Source organism: Ostrinia furnacalis, unplaced genomic scaffold (assembly GCF_004193835.3).
Source record: "Ostrinia furnacalis isolate ACB-3 unplaced genomic scaffold, ASM419383v2 OfSCF0388, whole genome shotgun sequence".
Classification (NCBI taxonomy): Eukaryota; Metazoa; Arthropoda; class Insecta; order Lepidoptera; family Crambidae; genus Ostrinia; species Ostrinia furnacalis.
Window position 1 is genome coordinate 259,020 of NW_021130627.1, and position 23,033 is coordinate 282,052.

A 23,033-nucleotide genomic window follows, 5' to 3' on the forward strand; every position below is an offset into this window, starting at 1 on the left:
AAAGTTCTATAGAGTTGTATAGCGACTAAAAAAGTGGATTGGCAACGCTAGTCGAATACAATTAGAATGTAATCTGGAGTAATCAATTTTCATCGAGTACCAAAGTAATTGAAGTAATACAAGTCTAGCTAGTCTATCTGTTCTCCAATTGTGTGGAACCAAGGTCACAACCCGTCTGGGCTGAACGTTGAATAAGTTTATTTTCGATAATTAGGTCTAAACTGGAAATAATAAGGTACAAAAAGGATTGCATTTGTGCGTCTTCCACCTGGAAGAGGTAAATGATGAGATTAAATTAAAATTATGAAGAAAAGACATAAAAATCAAATTCAAACGTGTAGAGAGTGGTAGTTCATTTAACAAAATAGAAACCTTATATTTGTAATTAGTTTTGAATATAATAAATGTAAATAATTGATAGACAATGATAACGCACCTGTAACGCCCCTGGGACTACGGATGTCTATGGGCGACGGTAATCACTTACCATCAGGTGATCTGTCTGCTCGTTTGCCTCCTGTCACATAAAAAAAATATGATAATAAAAGTATCTTGAGAATTTTACTATCAATTTTTGCACATTTAGAATGGACTGTAATAATGCCTCATTACAACACGGCGCGAAAGTTCGTGTGAAGAACATTATCACAGCAATTCAGACAGTTTAACCACCCATTAACTTTCATCGGCTAACTTATCTAAGCTGAAAGTTAGAACGCTTTGTGCTCGCGCAGTTTATGATCAAAGTAAAAGTGTAGGAACTAACTCTGGTAATTATCAATTAATGTCTGATCTAATAAGTTATGTGACATTTGAATATATTGATTAGCTCCTATTGGATGGTTTTAACAGTCTCAGCTATTTTTGATTGTCACAGTTAAATAATGATCGTGTTTTCGTAATGTCGTATTTTGGCAGTGTACTACGTAATCGAATTAATACAGTGTGAGTCACGTTAAAGTGTACATATGAAAATAGATGAAACTAGACCTATTTTTATCGACTAAAAAGGGGTCAAAAAATTTTTGAGATTTTTTGTAATTTTTTATAGATTTTTTTGATTGAAAACGTAATAACTTTTAAAATAAGCGGTATATCCTGATCAAATAAAAACAGTAATAATGCTAAATAACAGGCAATACTAAAAAAATACATAAAATACACAAAAAAGGCCAACAAATAATAAAAAATGATACTTTTTGAAAAAAATCTGCTTTTAAATTCGTGTTTTTTTGGTTATTTGATTTTTTTTCCAAAAAATGCCCCTATAACCGGTGGATTTTATTACTTTGCATTATTCTCTATCGTATTACCTTCGTAAAACCAAAAATCGCAAGTCTCTATCCCTATCACAACATTTTACAAAAAAAACTCAAAAAATGTTTTACCTCTTTTTTGTCGATAAAAATAGGTCTAGCTTCATCTATTTTCATATGTACACTTTAACGTGACTCACACTGTATAAATAATTGATATAATAGCACACACTTATAACACCTGTAAGTAACGCCCCTGGGTCTGCGGGTGTCTATGGGCGACGGTAATCACTTACCATCAGGTGATCCGTCCGCTCGTTTGCCTCCTGTCACATAAAAAAAAAACACACATGCAAATATTATTTTATGCTGTTTCACAACAGGCCACGAACCAGTGTCATAAGTTACTCGGTGTCATTGCAATATTTTTAAACTTCAAGTAATTTCTAGCGACGTTTGTGGTATTTAGAGCTCTTCAAGAAAACCCGAACCAAATACCTTGTGCTATCTTCATTCGTTCGTTCGTATCAGTCGAATGACGTCCACTGCTGAACAAAGGCCTCACCCAAGGATTTCCACAAAGACCGGTCCTGCGTAAGGTTGTGTTGTCTATTTCAGTAAAGCGATTTAACTGTGTATTGTCCACAGTTCGCTCCCGAACTATCATCATTCGCAACGAGTCCGTGCTGACGGCCCGTTGGACCTCCGCCGTCAGGTGCTGGCCGAGGAAGCGCTGCAGGACCCTTGCTACTGGTCAGTGTCCTTTATTATCATCTGTTGTACTGTGAGACAAAACCTCCCTTCTTCAAGATTTAAAACTGTTTCTTCAATATAACGCGTCAATGAAAACATAATAATATGTCTAACGCTTATAGCAACATTTTAACGTGTTCTAATAAAACAAACAACAGCAACAAATTAAACTTTTGATCCTAGGTGAGGTATCAAAGATAGAACGAAAGATAAAGACCTCAACTCCCCCCGTTGTTCGATATTGAGTGCTAAAATAAAGCTAGACGGCAAACTTTTAATAACATTTTATCGAGTTCTGTGAAGGAAGTTATTGAATTACTCAACTTGAAAAATCCATAACCCATTTATTTTGTGGTAAGTGGTATCTACACAATAGGTAGAACATTTAAAAAAGGAAATTTACAGATCCTAAACGTCATTGAAACGATTGAAAAACATTTAATTGAATCGACACTCGTGCAATAGGTACCTACTTTCTAAAGTTGATTCAAAGAGCAATGGGGATGTTGCCTGGGTCAAAAAGCAAGAGTTTTAATTAGTCCGTCAGTTAACTTATCAAAAAATACTCTACTCGTATTTTTCACTTTTTCAAACTAATGAAAATTTAAAGAGATAAAGCGCCCCAAAGTTCATAAGAAGAGGCCCGTGACGTCAACGCTTGATTTAAAGAGATAAAGCGCCCCAAAGTTCATAAGAAGAGGCCCGTGACGTCAACGCTTGCTTAAAAATGCCGCACGTTGTGACGTCGTGCGCAACTTCAACGCACCATAACTATGTAATTATTTGTTAGATTGACAAATAAAATTATACGTGTCCAATATTTTTTGATATTAAACATTACGGACTAAAAAATTTTTTTTAGGCAACTAGCCTATTACCGTTGGCCTGATCGCAGTCCATCCTAAACCTCTTAAAAGGTTCTGCAGAAACTAAAAACATAGGACCTTCCTCAAGCGTCTGTTTTGTCTATCTAATCATAGCGATAAACGTGTTGTGTAACTTATAATCGATGTCATAAATATGGTTTGGTTAAAAAAGCTAAAATAATATAAATGTTTATGTCGCATCATTCCATAAATATTCATCCCCTAATATTTTTTATGCGTCAAAAAGGTGATGAATTATTTATGTAGTTATGTATGTAGCTACATAATAATTATATTCTTCTCCTTCTCCTTGAGTCTATTAATTTTTCTCCATATCAATATTTATTAAAATTAGTTCAGAATTGAACTGTGAAAACTTAACAAATATTCGCATTTTTAATACTTAACTTTCGCGGTTTGCGTTTAGCCACAACCGTATTTTTAATACTTATGACGATGCGATAAAAATGTGCAAAATCATCTTCACATACAAGTGTAGGTAAGTGTTTTTTAACCAAGCGGCGAGTGCAAAAACACCATTAGGTCCTGAATCGTCTGCAAGTTCCAGAGGTTTTATTTTAGTTAACTTTTTCTGAGATTCATTCGGAATCAAAGTGAATAAAAAACACCACGAGTATTAAATATCTTCAAATATGAGTCTAAAATATCTTCTAAAATTGTACTTTTTCTTATAAGTAACTGGAATAAATTGAGCAATTGAACTCGGAGATCAGAGAGCTTATCTTGGAAAAGTGTTTATTTTATGTTCGTTCTTCAGTGCAGGCGAGTCGATGTCTAACTTGCGAGTAGTTTGGCATGATTGACTGGCATCCAATCCCACTCCCCAATGTATATGATTATCGGGAACGCGCGCAGCTGCAACTTTGTGGAATCGTATTTCACCAGCTTGGTGTTTATGCGCACTTGTTTAGTTTTGCACGAGTCTCAGGTTTCTACCGTAAAGTTAATATACCTACCTAGCAACAAAGAACTGAGAGATGTCACACTGTGTAATAAAAAAAGATGTGTGCTGCCGTTGCCGTCACGTCACACAGAACTATTTTACCTACAGTTCAGATGCACTTAGTGGTCAGATTTGACGTGAGTGAAATCGTGGATGTTTGTGAGAAATATAGATGACCCACGCTGAACTACCCCACCAAACTCAATGACAGGGGGGCGCTACCATCGTTCAACTATATGGTTTCCAAACATGGCAAAAATCGGAACCAGCGATCCGGTATTGACGGTGGCGCCCCACTGTCAATGTCATGCATAGGACAGTTCAGTATTTTGGAACTATAGTGCTTCAGAAACGTGGTGACTGGTTCAGTGATTGATTTATCGTACAAAACAGTGAAATAATCCTGACACTGACTCACAAATGATATCCAGTGTCATTCAAAATCGTTTTCGTTTGACAGTTTGTGGTTGTTGCTCTATTCCGAAGTAATAATAACGTTATGGTTTCTACAGTACAAGTATCTCACCTTCTACGGGTAGAGGGAACAAGGGAGTGTGTTATTTATTATTGTCACGTCACGTTATTATCCTCTGTTTATTATTGTTATCCTCTATTGTGCGATAAAGGAAAACTTTTGGGCAATTTTGCTAACAATATTACCGTTAGGTACATGCGTGACTAATTATACCTTTACTGATTGGGATTAATGATTGGATCGTGTTTACAAAGGTTTTGCAATAACCACAAATAATATCAGAATTTCTTTGTGTGCTACTTTTTGTAATTTTATATGACGTGGTTCTTTATTAGGCCTTTAAAAATTACGTGATACAACTATTACATATCGAATAGATTTCTTTTGTGTTCCGTGCTACGCTTCCAAAGACTCTAATCTTAATCGTTGGTGTAACAGTAATAAGATAATCTTGTTGGATAACAACATATCTCGTTATAATGCAGGTCATTTCTCCAACTTATTACGAAGTTTGTCTCTAAACAGAGCAGTAGCTGGATGCGTAGCTCATTGCACATGCACGCTGCAACGCCGCGCCCTTAGCATTCCGGCGGCGCACCGACGCGTTGCAAACACGCCGCCGCGTCATGCACGGCGCATTATTTAAGGGTAGTGCGAACCCTCGGGAATTGAATAAGTTTTAGTGTTCTGGAAGTAGGCATGAGCAAGGAAGTGGTTAGTGCTGCATAATGATGCTCACAGAAGTTTCTACACACATTTGGGGCCCATTGAAGTAACATAAACTTTTCTTTCAGTCATCATTTCAGCCACAGGACGTCCACTGCCGAACAAAGGCCTCCACAAAAATAAACTGGCGCACCCAGTGGTCAAAACTGGACTATGCGGTCGTAACTCGCACATTATGGCTGTTGCTATTTATAATAAATTACCCAACCAAATAAAAGACCTTAATGGAAATCTGTTTAATAAGAAACTGTATAATTTGTTATGTGGAAAATGTTTTTATTCAGTTAAGGATTATTTGACATGTAAATTACAATAAACAATTTGACATCTAATTTAATTTATTGAAGTAAGATTATTATAATAAATATTATTGAATAACTAATTGAATTTATTGACATAGCTATATAATAATTATAATTGTAATTGTAATTTATAATAATGATTTTTTATGCACAAATTCACATGCCAGCTACGCTGGTGAGATAAGCTGCACCTCTTTTTAATTTAAGACCACATATTTTATTGTACCACATTATCTCGGTGAATAAATAATCTTTAAATTATTTCCATATCGCGCGGTCGTAGCTGCCTGCATCTAGATCCTTCCTGACACCACTGTCCTCGTATAGTAAACTAAACAAACAGCTACCTTTAAATTTAGAACTTATAAATTTTCATGACTACTGTCTTCAGATTCTCAGCTCAGTAATCTGTACTTAAAAACCCATAGATTTACAAAGCGCTTAATTTGTTTTGTTCCAAGCGATTTGTTCCCCCTCAATTGTTTAAGACGTTAGAAAAATTATGGAATTATTATAATTTTATGCACAGCGAGTTAATTAGGCCCGAGCCGAAAATGAAGGAATTATGGCGGTTATGCAAATAAATTGACAATTACTTCGCCCTAACCGAGTTCGGTTGGCGGGCGCTGCTCTACCGGAGTGCCGAAATTGCGACTCTACATCTTCTGTATGGAAATTTAAATTGGACATCCATCAAGGAAAATGTTTTGCGGGTAGAAAGGTATGACATAATTATATGTAACTTACTTTGTACGGATTATAAAAAGAAACGAATGAAAATAAATGAATGTTCTGTATAGAGTGTAATTTACCTATAAGTAAATTGACTTTCAATGTGCACTGAGAAATGTGGGATATCAATCCGAAAGAGATTTATTACATACCTAGTCAATTAGTGACCAACAATCTGGCCATAAATTTTGATTTTCAGATTCATACAACGTTTTATAGTCATCAGAGAATTACAGCACCATATCGCATAGTGCCTGGGTGAGACATCGGCCACACATTACGGCCGTAGAGGCGCACGGATGCGAGTTGCGAGTTTATTGCCGATACCAAATTAACAGCCAACTCCAGCTTTGATGTTAATGAAACGCACGAGCTACTCTCGATACGCAATAATGCACGAATTATGTAACAAGCAGATTTAATTAAATTTCAATCTTCCACATCAAACGGCGTTTCTTGGCGGTTTATCGGTTTTTATCGTTTTTCCTTTTCGTCTGACTTCTTTTGCTATTTTTGTGTTACTTTGTATATTTTAGCGTCCTAATTTTTGTATATTAATTAAATGAAATAAGTAAATTGAAATTAAAATGGATGAAAAATAGTTTTTTTATAGAAGTTATCTTAAAAATTAAACAAAATAAGAATTACAAGATGAATGTCTAAGCGCTTAGTTGAGACGTGGTTGAGACATCTTACGATCCAAAGACTGGGCTATACATAGGCCAACGAATTAGCCTGGGCCCTGTTTAAATATTTGATTATCCTTTATTTATTTGCTTGCCACATGGTAAATACAGGTAGTGAAATACAGTATTCAAAACGAAATAAAGATAAAAATCGTTGAGGGAGGTTTTTGTTCAAGCCTTATAAATAGAACAGGCTAAAATTACGATAATAATATGATTACGTGTTTACTTACAATGCTTTTCCTTGGAAGCCTTAAGAAATCTATTTTCATTCTGTTAGCGTCCTTAGGATAAAAGTATTTTGACGTCAGCCATATTATACAATTATCTTGTCAATTCTGTCCATACCAAAAGCTGTTCAAGGAATGCTTGATTTATTACGCCTTGAGAGCTTTTGTCTGTTCCAGCGAAGACATATTTTATGTATGAGCAATGAATGAGCGGAATTGTAATTATCCTCGCATTTATGTTTCACTCGCATGTGTAACGGGATGATGGGGATATCTACGAATAATTAATCATCCAAATACTTCCGCAGTTAATGCTGCTCTCTTATCTTGGTTTACACGCATTTGGCTGTGGCTTTATCGCGCCTGTCCTTTTACAGCCTTATTTATTAACTAAACTAATGATTAATCTTGTAGAAATGTATAAATATTTACCATGATTAACAATTGAGAGCTACAAAAGTCGTTCACAGGGTTATTGAATTGTTTTTACATAACAATGGCGGCAGTCAAGGGTTTTCCCATACAATTTTTCGTCCCAAATTTAACCTTTTTTAAGTTTTCAACATTCAATACAACTGATTCAGCAATTCAAAATAGGTATGAATGATACAGAGTTACTAATTGTATTTTATACAATACAAGTCCGCAGATTTAGCGCAAATTAACACTACGTGAAAGTTTATCCAAATAACCCGACCCAAAGCAAATAGTTTATCCAAGCCGAACGGCAACCTTTCCTGATAGAACTTGTTTACTTCGTTACTAACGGTCTTGGCGAGGTAAAAATACTTGCAAACAAAAATAAAACTAATAAGACATTGATAGAGTCCCTCGGGAGGGCCTTCGGAGCTGAATGAAAGTGTCTTTTGACAGCGAACCTTTTTATCAATCATCACAATCACTTGTATATTTTTCTTTTCTGAAGTATTTCCCCTTTGTTTTACTCGTAAGGGATCTTAACATATTAGGAACTCATACATACATAGTATAGTGTATTTTCCGCGTGTGAAATGTTTTGTTTAACTTGATAGTGAAGAAAAATCAAATTATTGATTGGCAGAAAGCGGTGTTATTGTCTGTTTATTATATTTTTCAGTCAATTTTTTTACTATTTTTACTAGCTTATCTCTCCCAATATTATTCCTATCAATTGGACAGAGGTTTCCTTCACTAGTTTTAAAGAGGGCGCTTGAACTCGTATTTTATCTGAAGAGGAAAAAGTATCCCTCACAATCATAATGTTCACTTACGTCAGACAAGCCATTCATGGATTTCTGTTGAGATTGATCTACACTTCAATGGCCCTTCGTTGAATTGTGAGGGGTGATCCGTGGCGCACAGCTCGATAGGAAAAAACACCATTCGTTTTTATTTTTGACTCAATAAAATTATACTTTTCTATCAAAATTAAACACCTTTGTTCTAATTTACTATACAGATATTTCGTTTGTACAATATTAATCGGGTTTAATTGCATATTATTATTTTACAATAAAGTATTTTTAACAAATTAGTTCGATTTCGTGAGCACTCATCGTTACGCATCAAGCTCGATAATTCATCTTTTACTTAGTAAAGAAGATCACTACTATGTGCTTATCCATGAATTCTACATAATAACGAAGAAGAAAGTTTATCACACATTGGACTATTCCAATGTGAGGTTTCTATGAAACTATTCCATGGTTGGAGGTTGTTGGTTCTCTTTGTGATTTCTACGTTCCTCCCTACAACTCGCATGGATCCCATTATTACGCCGCCAGAGCGTGTCGATACCCGCAAGCTCTCATATTAATTTTGTTGTAGCTGGAATGCGAGTGACGGACACAGATTCTGGTGAATCGTATTATGAGAATTTCCTGAAAATATTTCATGAACACGTGTGTAATGTGTATATTTAACGAAATTGTATTGAGGATTTCAATTTCCACGTAGGAAGTAATTTTTTTGTGTTTAGTTTTGTATTTAATTCATTTTAAAGCTCAAACACAAGGTTCAATCACACAAATAATTACAAGTACTCATTAGTATTATATTATGTAGAACGCAATTAAGAATAGGTAGGTACATACATTGCTTGCGTATTTTTTAAATTAGACCATGATGATTATGATAGTTGATACATAATGATAGTAGTATAATTTTAAAGTAACAAATAAAATATTCTACCTTTATTAGTGCAAAAACTGTACTATTTTTAAACCAAGCAACACACGCTGAACCAAGAACACCGCATTACACTCTAATTTCATTAGGAGCCGTCCAAAGTGTGCGGATCTCTAATTAACTCAAAAGAAACTTATGTTGTTGTCCCCTTGGAACATGCGATAGAGAGAATGAGTACTGCTACTTCGACTATAGGGCTACGTTTTGGTGCTGCTATGAGACGCCACTGATAATAACAAATAATAGCAAAAGAAAATAATATTTACGTGCATAAGTTATGATTTGACAAAAATAACAAAGAGGCAAAATGTTGAAAATTGATACGAAAGAAAATAGACATAATATTTTTTTTTATCTATTTTGAGCTAGGCTTCTCGTTTACAAGATAAATAAAGAGCGATCCTTCTGTACCTCTCACACCTGTAGCTATGTACTCTAAAAAGTTTTGTGCCCGTCTCTATTGACAGTGCACCCTTTGTTTCGTCAGAGTGAAACATGAAGTTAATTTTCCTTACCTTTTCTGCTTTTAGAATACCACGGGGAGTAAGGAGTACTCAAACTTCCTAAAAAGTATTATAATAATGTATTACGCCCATATTTAAAGACTTCTTAGTACTCAGAAAAAGTTTTCCAATAAAAGCCCTTGTTCCCTGAAAAACAAAGAAGTATAAATAAATGTACAAGCCACAAATCGCACAATAGTAGTGAAGCTCCCCTTTTGATGTGAGTATCGGGTTGCAGCCGCACCCTGATTGCCATTTTTGTGCCGACAGAGGCGGCCGCGCTTGCCGGCGACCCGCCGGTCTTCATTAGCAGACCCCGCTCACCTGCACTATTGTTGGGTTAAAACTGCAAACATAGGGAGAATCTGAAAGAGGGTGATATATACACCGAACGATAAGCCGGCGCCATAGGGTGGGCAAACTCATGACTACCTTTGGCAAAATAAGAAAAAATATTTAAGATAGATTTTTTTTTCCTAAAGTTTAGCTAATAAGCTTTCCTAAACTGTAGGAAAAGTAAGAAGAAATTTTAAGATACATTTTTTTTTCTTTTTTTCCTAAGGTAGTATAATTACTATACTACGTACTCGTATGTATGTTTATTTAGCAAGCTCTATAGCTGTAGCATATTGTGTGCATATTCTTTTTAAAATTATGACAACTACGAGTACAACTGCCATAAATGAGGTCTAAAAAGAGACCGTAAAAAATAAAACTATTTTTCATACATTACTTTAAAAAAAATGAAATTCATCGTTCCACTCGAATGGAGCATGTGGTTTTGTGAGTGGGTGTCAAGTCTTTTTGTTTTCGTTGGGCCTACATCACGGTTTGTGCGATTCAATTAATGATTGCAAATCTGGTTTGCGATCCTTTTATATGTTTTTTGTTCAGGTCGTATTTTGCTTTCCAATCTGACTTCCGCTTTTTAAATGAAAATATTTATTTCATTACTTTTGCAAACGATGCGTTTTATATTACCAACATTTTTATCATTTCATTTTATTAAAAATATTTGTTGTATTCAACATTCGTTTTACTTCCATTAATTTGTATTGCATTCGTATTTTATTATTAACATTCTCTTTGAGCACGTGATGACTCGACCAAATAACAGTAATTCTACATAGATACGACCTAGAAATGTTAAGAGCCATTTCACAAAAATATTCCGCGCGAATTTGGGTAAAAGCTGTCAACGCAACGTCAAAAGAGTAAAAAGAACGCTGAAATGGACAAAAAAATCTTGAGCCGTGACCGTATTAAGACTTGATTTAAGTTATTAATTTTAAGGTAGAATGAGGTATTCAAACTTGATAAATTNACGACATGCAACATGACAATGGGACAACTATCCGGCCGCCGGATATCCGGCTATCCGGCCTAGCAGCTCGCCGGATATCCGGTATCCGGTATCCGGCCAAACAACTATCCGTTTCATCTCTAGTAGAGACATGCGATTTTTGGTTTTACGAAGGTAATACGATAGAAAATAATACAAAGTAATAAAAACCACCTGTTATAGGGCATTTTTTGGAGAAATTTATCAAATAACCAAAAAAACACGAATTTTTGAGCAGATTTTTTTCAAAAAGTATCTTTTTTTTTATTATTTGTTGGCATTTTTTGTGTATTTTATGTATTTTTTTAGTGTTGCCTGTTATTTAGCATTATTAATGTTTTTATTTTATCAGGATATACTGCTTAGTTTAAAAGTTATTACGTTTTCTTTACAATAAGTAATCGGAAGAAAAAAAATTCTATAAAAAAATAAAAAAAATCCCAAAAAATTTTTGACCTCTTTTTTGTCGATAAAAATAGGTCTAGTTTCATCTATTTTCATATGTACACTTTAACGTGACTCACACTGTATTAGTAGACATAGTCGTAGTAAATTTCAGTTGTATGAAATTTCGGTTGTATGAAATGTCAGTTGCAGAATTAAAATAAGCCTAATACTAATGGATTAGTTATTTAAGTAAGGTACTTATATACGTACTGGGTGTTAAAAGTGACTAAATATTTTATTTATATCAGGTTTCAGGTAGTTTAATGCAAATTTTATACATTTGGAATGGTATGAAACACCTCGAGTGCTACATCTGTATTTAACATTTAGATTATTTAATATAAATAGAGTGTAAAACGATGACATTTAGCGGTAGAATAATTTAATAGACTGGCTGGGGCACCTGGAATCTATACGTAGGAATATTATGATTGCCGTGGATGTGTGTGCCAAATTATTGTTACTCTTGAAATAATTCAACACAAACAAATGTAAGGAACAGTATATTTGAAACATAGTATACTCTGTAAACGTTATTAAGTGCCTTATTACAAAAAAAGTTAAACGCGCGATGAACACTGCTTTAAAATAACATTTCCATAATGCCATTTAAACCAGTGATCAACTCTAGTTGAACTTTTTGTAATAGGTAAATAATTTAATTTGATTCCGTGGAGGGTAGTTGAACGGTAAGCATGGTCGATCTGTTTTAATGGTTTCAATTTATTATTTAATGGACTTTAGTGTACAAATTTGGTGTTATTTTGTGTTCTAAAGTGCAGTGAAGTGATAAATTATAAAAAACATTGAAATACTTCGAATTTGAGCGCGCATCGAGTGTCGAGTGGGTTGTCGTATGAACAACCCGCTTTGGACCCGGTGGCGTCTCGAAACCTGCTTACGGGCATACTTAACCCCACGGAATCCATGAAAAATCAATAGAACTGAAACACCCACGTTCTATTGATAACTATGTCAATATTTTTCACTCGACATTGGCAGAAATAAACCTCCCAGAGAGGTTTAATTGCCTAAATAAAAAAAATAAAAAAATAATTAATTTCTGTATTTTTTTTTCCGGCTAACCCCTCCAGCTAAGCCTTTGTTTTTTTAAGGTAGATTCATCACAATAATCAAGAAGTTGAGCTTTATTTCAATTAATATCAATTACGAATCCGAATAAAAAGCTGACAATTAAAGCATCATTTCACATTAATCTAAATCAGCATCAAACTCAAAGAATGCCATTCAGGATTCCTTCGCGAACTATGGTACACGGGTTTCGCGTGCCAACGTCCAATAAGTAATTCGTTTCACTTACATGACCCTTATCATGTTCACGTCTTGATTACATACGAGTAACAACTCATACTTCTATCATACAGTCATCAATACATTATTAGGTATTCGAGATTTCAAAACATCTGACCGAAGAGAGACTAGAAGGCAAAAAATACTTTAATGCTACTAGTATGTATATGTCGCAGGCAAATTGTATGATTCCGCATTTTACAAACGGCGTCGGCAGGTTACAAACGCTCGCTGTTCTATGAAATGCCGAAGGCAAATTGGCGATTCAGTCAATTGATAAAATTTCGACTATGATTGTTGCAATAGGGTGACCATCATAAAACACATGTTGGTTATTTCAGAAACCAGGAATCTAGTATTAAAATAGGACAAACTTAAAATTCGTGCTACTCCTAAAGCAATTAAAATATTTTCGTAACAAAAACAACACTAAACTAATTTAAACTGATGACGTTACCTACCTAAGTAACAATAATACAACTTTTATGAATAATATGGTAGGTACTTTCAATAAAGAATACATAAAATAGGTAAGTAGGTACATAAAAGTATGACATAAAATAAGTTACGATAATCAGTTCTTTAATTAAGTCCTAAACTGCATCCCACTTAATATCAGATACGATTGTGGTTAAATACCTGCCTTGTTATGCATAAAAAAAAAACATTTTAATTATACCTAGACGAAGCCATAACACTATATTTTTTCATACCAATAATATTTCGCAGCAGTCCTCCGAGCACCAGATTCCATTGTCACCTTAGCGTTTTTTACGTGCAGGATAACCTCAAAAACTTTTTCATTTGTCCACGGCTTTTTCACTGCTCCTATTTGTGAATCGTAATATTTCCTCAATTCACTATAGTAAATGTCTCTAAAATAGTACTTTTTTGTGAAAATTCCTTTGAATACGTACGTTTTTAGTATCACAATACCACTACTCGACGCCATTTTTCTTGTTTTTATAAGCAGCGCCTCGCGTGGTAAGAANATACAAAGTTATACTAAGTGAATACTTTAAAAAATAATTAAAAAATTTTGGCAAATTCATATTTTCATTAGCAGCTTGTCCACGCCAGGCCAGAAATGAACATTGTCCTTTATGTCACACCAAATTTTTCCTGAGTTCTATTTTTGGGCTGCGTATCCTCCGAGGTTTTGTTCCTCCCTCCTGCACTAAAGAGGTTCAGTGGTTCTTGTCGTAATTCGCGTAAATAATAATAAGGAAGCCGGGATGGCGGCGTCGGGCCGTGAGCTCTGACATGGGTAATATACTAGAGGAATGGAGTACAGTCTCAAGAAAGTGGCAAGTCTAGTACCATTCACATAACTCAACCATACTGAGATTGCTTTTCTACATTATGAGAAAATAATAGGCATTTTCTTAAAATCCTTTTTTCCAAAACCAAAAGTAATAAAGATACTCATAGAAGAAGCCCCCACTTAATAAAATTAATTCGAGTACATGTTTGATCCGATATACGAACCGCACAATACAAAAGAAAATAATAATGTGGGGGATACATCATTATTTTTCTTTGATGTCTTGTTTTTTACTGTCCTCAAATGAACTCGGATTCAATCTCACATAATATTTTATCTGATAGAGTGTACAACTGTACACATACCGGTAACATACAGGGTGATTTTGTTATCAGTATCCAAATTTTTTAATAAGCTCTATAGAACAATTTAACAATACTACCTTATCTCAATTACTTATTCTTATTCGTGGTATGTTTCGCGAAAAAAAAATATTGAAAATCTAATTCACGGGTCTTAATTTTTAAAGGTTAAGGTTCATTTTCACGGACCATTATTAAGTTTTGAAGTAAACTGTGTGTAAGTATTTTTCTATGAACGAAGCAAAGGACAATGTTCGTTCTCCATACATTGTTCGCCTAAAGAACCAACAATTTTGACATATTACTACCCGAAAGCGANTATAGCAATACCTAACACGCATAATTTACAAAATTCAATAGCAGAAAAACTATCCAAATATATAGATTTAAAAGATGAGGTAAAAAGAATGTGGAGGTTAAATGAGGTAAACATTGTGCCAATTGTGCTATCTACCACAGGCGTTATTCCAAAGCAGCTACACCAATCACTTTCCACCCTAAACATCCCAGAACTTACATATATTTCACTTCAGAAAGCAGTCATTTTAAATACTTGCCGAATAGTTCGCAAATTTCTTCAGGACCATGATCATCCTCGCCAACCGACGTAAATCACTATTTGTATTGGGTGGGAATGTACTTGGCTTAGGCCCGTACATTCCTGAAATACCGGCTTAAAGCTGAGACACTTAAGTGTAAAAACTAAAATAATAATAATAAATTTNTAATAATGTGTTGGATCTGTATCCCCACGCAAGCCTGTAAAGGACCGGGCCACTTTTGACCCGTGAGCTCCAAAGCGTACAAATAATAATAATAATAGTATAGTTTGTTTCCTAGTTTGTATCAAATCCAGCGAAGCGAAACTCTGCCGCGAAATTCGCGGTTTCCTTACTTTAAAAACGACTTTTCCCGTTCAATTTGAGCACGTCGCTTCCGCGGTAGATTTGTATGCAAACAACACACCTGTGCCCGGCGATAAGTCGTATTTCCAAGTTATTGGGCACTAAATCGTTCGTCACCGCTGAACAGGGCCTTAAGCACAGTCTGAGAAGAACAGCCAAGTCAGTAATGCTAGAAGCCACAGAAGTAAACAACTACATACTCTTAAATGACAAATCATTTAAGTAGGCTTTTAAATTAATTTAAGAAAATCTTCAAAATTGTACCGATTATTTAAAACCTAATATACCTACTTGCATGTAGAAAAACATCTTCGTGAACTGTAGAAGCTTTGAGTAGATTCTTCTCAATTTGCTGTATGTAGATGCAATAAAATCATGAAGCTTCTTTATTTCTCTGATAAAACTTGCAAAAAATACATATTAATATTTATATGACACATTCTACTAGATGTTCAGGATAATTTTAGCTACAGGCCACTACTGTTGAACATAGGCCAGGCCCCAATGATTTCCAGATTGGCTTGTAAGAAACAAAAAAAGTAATGAACGAAAACTACTCATAACTTGAACTGGTTGTATTATTTTTTCTTTGAATCCGCCTGCCTAACACATTTTACTCTCACGTCACCGGATCCACTTGGACGGAAACCTATCGGCGCTTTAAATGTAGGACTTGGCTTAAAAGAGGTCGTCGATTCCACTTTAAATTGACAATACGTTGCTCTTTAATCCCCAGTTAAGTGCGCGTACACACAAGCGCGGAGTTTCTAGCGGAGCAAACTGGTATTTACATTTTGTCAAATTATTTGTTTTCCCCGCCTCCTAGTCTGGATATTAAGAAATTGAAGACGCCAAAATGAGCACAAGGAAAATAAAAAATCTCAATTCCTCACATAGCTACGTGAAAACATATTACATACCCCTTTGTGTTTGCGTGCGGTGTAATATACCCTCACTGTTGCGTACTTTGCAAACAGTGTTTTAAATGAAATAAGACAAAAACCTGTCTTTGTTTGAAATTTGAATGTCATAGCTGGACGGTACCTCCGCCTGAATGAAATAAGGAATGCGTGTGTCAACTATTTGTAAGGCCCTCGTGCAGCTATCTCCACTAAACTCTTCATGTGCGTGAGCTGGGTTTTATAGCGACTGAAAAGGTTAAAGTCGAGTTCTAATTGCGATAAAAGAAACGGGCAAACCCGATTGGATTAACCCGAGGCTTAGGAAAGGACTTACGAGTTTGCGATTTGTTGCGAAAGCCATTTCATTGTTCACTGAATTCATTTTCTTAAAAACTTCCATCTTTTCCACCAGTCGAGGTAGGCACTTAGGCAAAAATGTTGCTGAGAAAATAAATAAGGTATCATTTGAGCAAATTAAAAACAAATACAAATTAGATCTATCCAATGACATTAAAATGTCAAAACTGCCAAAAATCGACTTAAGCAGTGTTGTTAGTTAAGGGACGATTAATATTATATTATACGAGGTGAAAACGATAAGTGATCTCTCAACTATACAAAGATATCGAAAAACTGGTTATTCATCCTAAAAGTGCTTTACGAGTTCTATTAAACGGTACCAATAAAATAGGTTACAGAATAAACTAGATTTATCCGAAAATCCAATGTTTCCATCTTTCATACATTTAGCAAAAGAAGAACCTGCTTTCAACAATATTAGTGTTACAATTTTTTTTATAATAAACTTATACTATTAAACAAATTACATTATTTAGTTTTATTTATGGAAAACATTGGTTTAAAAGGAATTTTAAGCATTACAAAGAGACTGCTGTGCTCTTAGGCCCGGTTTTCATCAAAGCAAAGAGGAGCGGAGAAGTGACGGACTGTCATTTTTTTTTCTATAAAATTTGACAACGGAGGAGCGCGGTGCGGAGCGGAGAAGAGAAATGGAAATGATGAAATCTGATTGGTTATTCAAAACACTAGACTTTTCTACTCCGCTCAGCCTTGGTAGCCTTAAAGGCCGGCAACGCACCTGTACGCCCCTGGGTCTGCGGGTGTCTATGGGCGACGGTAATCACTTACCATCAGGTGATCCGTCTGCTCGTTTGCCTCCTGTCACATAAAAAAAAAGAAACCGGGCTTTAATAATTTGTTTGCTTGTTCTCTAGACGCGTGGGCAGCTGACGTGCACGAGCCCGGCGTGGCCATACAGCTAGAGCCGGCGAACGGCGTGCTCGGCGCGCGCGCAGAGCTGCGACTCGCCGTCAGCGTGTACGCCGACTGCTGGGGGCTGTACCGCGACCAGCTGCTCATCAAGGTCAGTGAGGAATAGCTTCAAATAGTTCATGACATCCAAAGTGGGCAAAAATATTACAACGCTACCTTATTCCTATTCTACGAAGACGTACGACCTTCAAGCTTTCAACAATTAAAGGCCCGCAACGCACATGTCACACCCCTAGGACTGCCCGTCCCGTGATCCGTCTGCCCGTTTGCCTCCTGCCACATAAAAAAACGTGATATGAACTTTTTGGCTACTTTGTGTTCCATGAACTATTTGATTCTGACTGTAGGACAATCACAGTGGTAAGGGTACACCACGATTTTTTTGTCAGCTGTCAAAGTACAATGCCACTAATTATAACCAATATTATACTCTATTGAGTAGCTTACAACTTTTCAAATAAATAAACAACTAATGAATTTTTCAATGACAAAAAAAAATAGTTTTAAGATATTGTGTTGTGCCATGTTGATATTGTCGACGAAGTTGCTCCAATTTTGCTGTTAGTCTGGCGTCCAACAAAATCATAATATTCATTATACTAATTTTCCCGTGTCCATAACTTACATAATGAATAATATTGAGAACAAGACCTTCAGGAATCGTCTCCAAGCAAACACTCCCGACAAATCAGGCTATCTAAATTAGAGTGTAACCTCAAATTACGACGATAAATAAACTTCACTATCTCCCCGGCATTTTATTGTGTGCGCTGTGGCTTATTATTTATTTACTGACATAAAGATTGGATACCTATACAACGGAGATTGTTAGAAAGCCTTAGTGGGTTGGGACTTGGGAGTTAGTGGGTGTCAAGCTGCATTAACGTATACCTTCCATTCCTTTGGGACTGTGAATTTCCAATATATTCTAGGAAAATATCGATTTGATCTACGAGGTACAATTTTTTGCTAACTATTTATATTTACAAGTTTGTACGGAACCAGCGGTGCATAAGCCCGACTCGCACTTGACCGTTTTTTACAATCTTATCTCATTCTCGTAGCTAACCTGTGGAGTATTTTTTCGTAGTATCACGTAGCGCCGGCCGTAGCGACTTGTAGCATGCAAACATTTCTTAGCAGATTCGTAGACAGTCTCGTAGCACGGCGCTACGACGCGATCATTGCATTGTTTTCTACGGATCTATGCTACGAATACTGTTTACGTTTGAATAAAAGAGTTGAACGTAACACATTTTATTAAGTGGACAATAATAATAATATTGAAAAACTTACTTCTATTTTATTGGTTCGCAGCGTCATTCACCAGAAAATTAGTCGACTAGTCGGAGAAAGATTTTAGTTTCTGTGCAAGGCAATAATCTTAACACACACTTTCTACTTGCGCATACGAATAGATAAAATATAATTATAAAGTCATGTAATTCCAAATTTCCGCGCCACCTGGCTGTTTGCCAGCGCTGTCAATATCATTATCGGCGATCGGATGCCGGCCTCCAATCGTCGCTCCGCAGCCGACCGAGTAGCTGCCGAAATTATTCAATTACACGGATCAATCATTAACGATATCTCTATTTGGGAAAAATGCGGGTATGTTAACTTGACTTATCATATAATTATGATTTATCAGTGGTAGACAAAGAGGGCTCTGCCTTTGGGTGATTATTTATTACTGATGATTACACAATACTTTTGGTATTTTTTTACAAATTATTCAATTCTAAAATATATTTTTGATGAGATAAACAATATATTCATGGTGATAAATTTTATTATAAAAGGTCACATCAATCACTCCGAATTTTTGTTTAATATCAGTATTTTGTTGCAATTAGAAGTAAATGTTGAAGTGCTAAAAATAAAAAGTAACGACTTCAGAGAGTTACATAAGAGAGCTCTCACACGGTTTCAAAGGGGTTAAATTCAAACGCGGAATTTGTTTGCTAAAACCCCTTTTGGACCGACACAGAAGTCCAATATTCGCATAGTGGTTTTGGCTCAAATATTGATGAAAGCCAAGTGAACGATAAAAATAATGAAACTACTACAACTTCCTAAAGAGACAAACTAAAATCTGGATCGTCATCATAAATGACAAGATGCCGCAAATTAGTATACATAAATCTGTTACAACATGAACGCTATTTCTTTACAGTCTTAATTAAATTATACTATGAAATGTCTTTATAACTGAAACTTAAATAAATCGGTTCATCATGCGTGATGCGGTACGTATGTTGTACTCGTACTTTGTTTGTTTCATGATTTTTGTAGTTGCTGCGATCAGAGATATGCAATTTGACATGCAATGCAAACTAATGAAGTTACTTCTATAGTTTTGCCTTTGGCCGCACAAACCATCTGGCATGGCTCGGTAACTATGACTGGCAGTTTACTTTATTAAAAAAAACCACACAGATATTGGATTTTATTAACTTTGTTTCATATTTCCGTTTCAACGGCCTTGTGTTTTGTGTATATTATCAGATCTCTAACTGGTTTTTATTTTTTTTCGTTTATTATGTATTAAATATGTAAAGATACACATGCTTCGGTTACCAAAAGCCTTAAGTCTAAAAAAGTTAATCTGTGTCAAACAATTTTTATCTTACGAATAAAGTTTATGCCTAGAAATACACAACTGTCAAACTAATTCTGGAGATCAAACTTATCTGACGCTTGAAAAATCTACTTTAAAAGTTTGATGGTATTACGTGAACCAGATTACTCGAAGTTATGATTTGACACCAGCAAAAAAAAACTTATCTACAGTTACTGGAACATAATAAAAATATTGTACGCCTACTTCTTCTTTAATAAATTATATCTTATTTTCAGTACCAGGAAACTCGTCCAAAACCAACGCTATTTTAAGCCGCGGCCAAGATTAGTAACTCGATTTTAAAAGATAACTCTCGAAATTTAATCTTTGCCTTCCACACCCGACCCAGCTGTCTTTGTTGCCATCCAGGTACGAAATTACAAATATTATTTTTTCATTTCGAATTTCATTCCGAGCTCTCGTATTACAACGAAGATTAGAAACGATTTTCCCGTTTAGGGATACTTGTTTGAAATACTACCTTTCATTTTAGCAGAAATTGTGTTGTCTTCTGTATGAGAATGGAGAATAATGACTGCTGTTTTTTTATACCGAACTGACAACTTCTTATAACCAATCAACTAAGTAACATTTGGTCACGATTGGTCAGTTTAAAGTCTTACCAATCGACATTGTAGTGTTTCTCCACGTACACGTATCGTATAGTCAGCTTGTTTTTCATCACGAACGTGACAATGTTCATGTTGAGAGAACATCGCGCCGCGTGCGGTCAGAATGATGACAACTTCGTATGTACTACATACGCACGCATGGCGTCAGCGGTATAAACTTCAATTCACACCGGGCTCTTGACTATTTTAAATCGGGACTCCCATTAATCTATATATATGTTACGGTTAATGTGATAAATTGAAAATTATGAATAATCGCCGGTTATTATGAATAATTACCGACAGGCGAGGTAAAAGTGATAAATTAATCACATTTGTCAGTGATTATTTCTTAATGTAACCTTAAAACTAACAAATATCATAAAAGAGAACACCGGCTCGTGTACAGCGCTCATGTACAGCCTCACATTTTGAACGTTTTGATATCATATATTATTATAATTTGGCAAAATGAGTTTGGACTGTTTCTTGCGTAACCTTAGTTTGCCATAATGCCTATAACAAATTGTTTTGATTTAAAGTGAAAAATAGGTTAAGGTGCGGCGGGGGTGGCCCTTGGGCCACCCCTAAGCCGCCTATTTAGTTTTATACACACATAAATGATCTCATATTAATCACATTTACCAAATCATGCGGTAATTATTCATAATAACCGGCGATTATTAATAATTTTCACATTTATCACTTTGACCGTAATCTATATTATATATATACAGGGTGTCCCGTAATGTAACGTCAAGCCGGAACTGGGTGTTGAGGCAAGTTGTGTTGGTTATCAGAAAAATATTAAAAAAAATCTATGTGGCATATTTTAAAAATAATAGGCATTTAAAAATAATCAAAAAATTCTACTCCAGGTGACGGTCCTTTTACTCGTGTTGCCACAAATCTTCACTTTTTCCAAATTTTTTTTTTTGTTATGTAACCCTGAATAATGCTTCTCTAAATTGTTATCAAAATTACAAAACCAGCTGCTCCAGCTTGGATGAAAAAAATACATTATTCCCAAAAAAAATATCAAAATAAAAATTTTGCCTAGTTTAAACTGACTGTACTGAAAAAAAATTGTACTACGCGAGTGTGGCAAGTGACGTCATAATTTGGCGCATTTAGTAAGGATTCCAAAATGGTATAACACTTTGTAAAATCTTGCTGTAATTGTCGACAATTTTTGTTTATTGGAAATAATCCCGTTTTTAACTTTATCTACCTTGGTTAAAAATATTATTCTAATGTGCCCAAAATTCAAGTTTCTGGCTTAAGTGAGGTGGAGAAGCCATTTTAAAAGGTATGAGCGGGACGGAGAGGGCCATCTTACCAAGCAGGGATGTTATGGATATCCGTAACCGTAACCGAAACTATCGGATATCCGAAATAAAAAAATGTCCATAACCGTAACCGAAACTGATTCAAAAGTTACGGATAGTTTCGGATAAAGGCCAAACTGCAAAACTCTATGAAATTTGCAGTATACACGCCGCAGCTGCAATGCCGCGCTGCCGATTTCATAGTTTTGCAGTTTGCGGTTGCAGTTTGCGGTCTGCGGCCCGTCTTGGAATTGTACCTTAAATCTTAATATTTGTTACCAACTTGTCTGGCATTCGCTGGCACCATCTAATATGCCAGCCTGTTTTACCTTTATCATACATAGGTGTCGTCTTAGTTGGTACATAAAGTAGCTATGTGGGTCACGCTCACGCAGCATCTTGCTATTTGTATTATACCTACATTTTTGAAATTCTAATAATTCCGTAACCGAAATTATCCGAGACTTTCGGATAATCTGAAATGATTTCATATCCGTGACCGTAACCGAAACCGGTATAATATTATTCTAATATCCGTAACCGTATCCATAACCGAAACTTCATATCCTTAATATCCCTGTTACCAAGTACAAGTGCAGGCAGAGCAGGTAGTAAAGGCGCGCGCGCACGGGTGACTTTTGTCACAGTATGTCAACTACTAATTACTGTCATGGTGACAAAAGTTTCTGTGACTGTGTGTGAATTTTGGGCACATTAGAATAATAATTTTCAACCAAGGTAAATAAAGTTAAAAACGGGACTATTTCCAAAAAACCAAAAATTGTCGACAATCACAGCAAAAATTTACCAAGTGTTATACCATTTTGGAATCCTTACTAAATGCGCCAAATTATGACGTCACTTGCCACACTCGCGTAGTACATTTTTTTTTCAGTGCAGTCAGTTTAAACTAGGCAAAATTTTTATTTTGAAATTTTTTTTGAGAATAATGTATTTTTTTCATCCAAGCTAGAGCAGCTGGTTTT

At 35.4% G+C, this 23,033-nt stretch overlaps 1 protein-coding gene across 1 annotated transcript in view; it reads left to right on the forward strand.

The window, feature by feature from the left end:
* The window catches only part of LOC114361989 (uncharacterized), a 184,111-nt gene that overhangs the window by 135,295 nt on the left and 25,783 nt on the right, over positions 1–23,033 (forward strand). The window contains exons 26-27 of the mRNA XM_028317225.1: positions 1,905–2,009; positions 17,428–17,576. Coding sequence (XP_028173026.1) covers positions 1,905–2,009; positions 17,428–17,576 — 254 coding nt within the window. The remainder of the gene's footprint in view (positions 1–1,904; positions 2,010–17,427; positions 17,577–23,033) is intronic.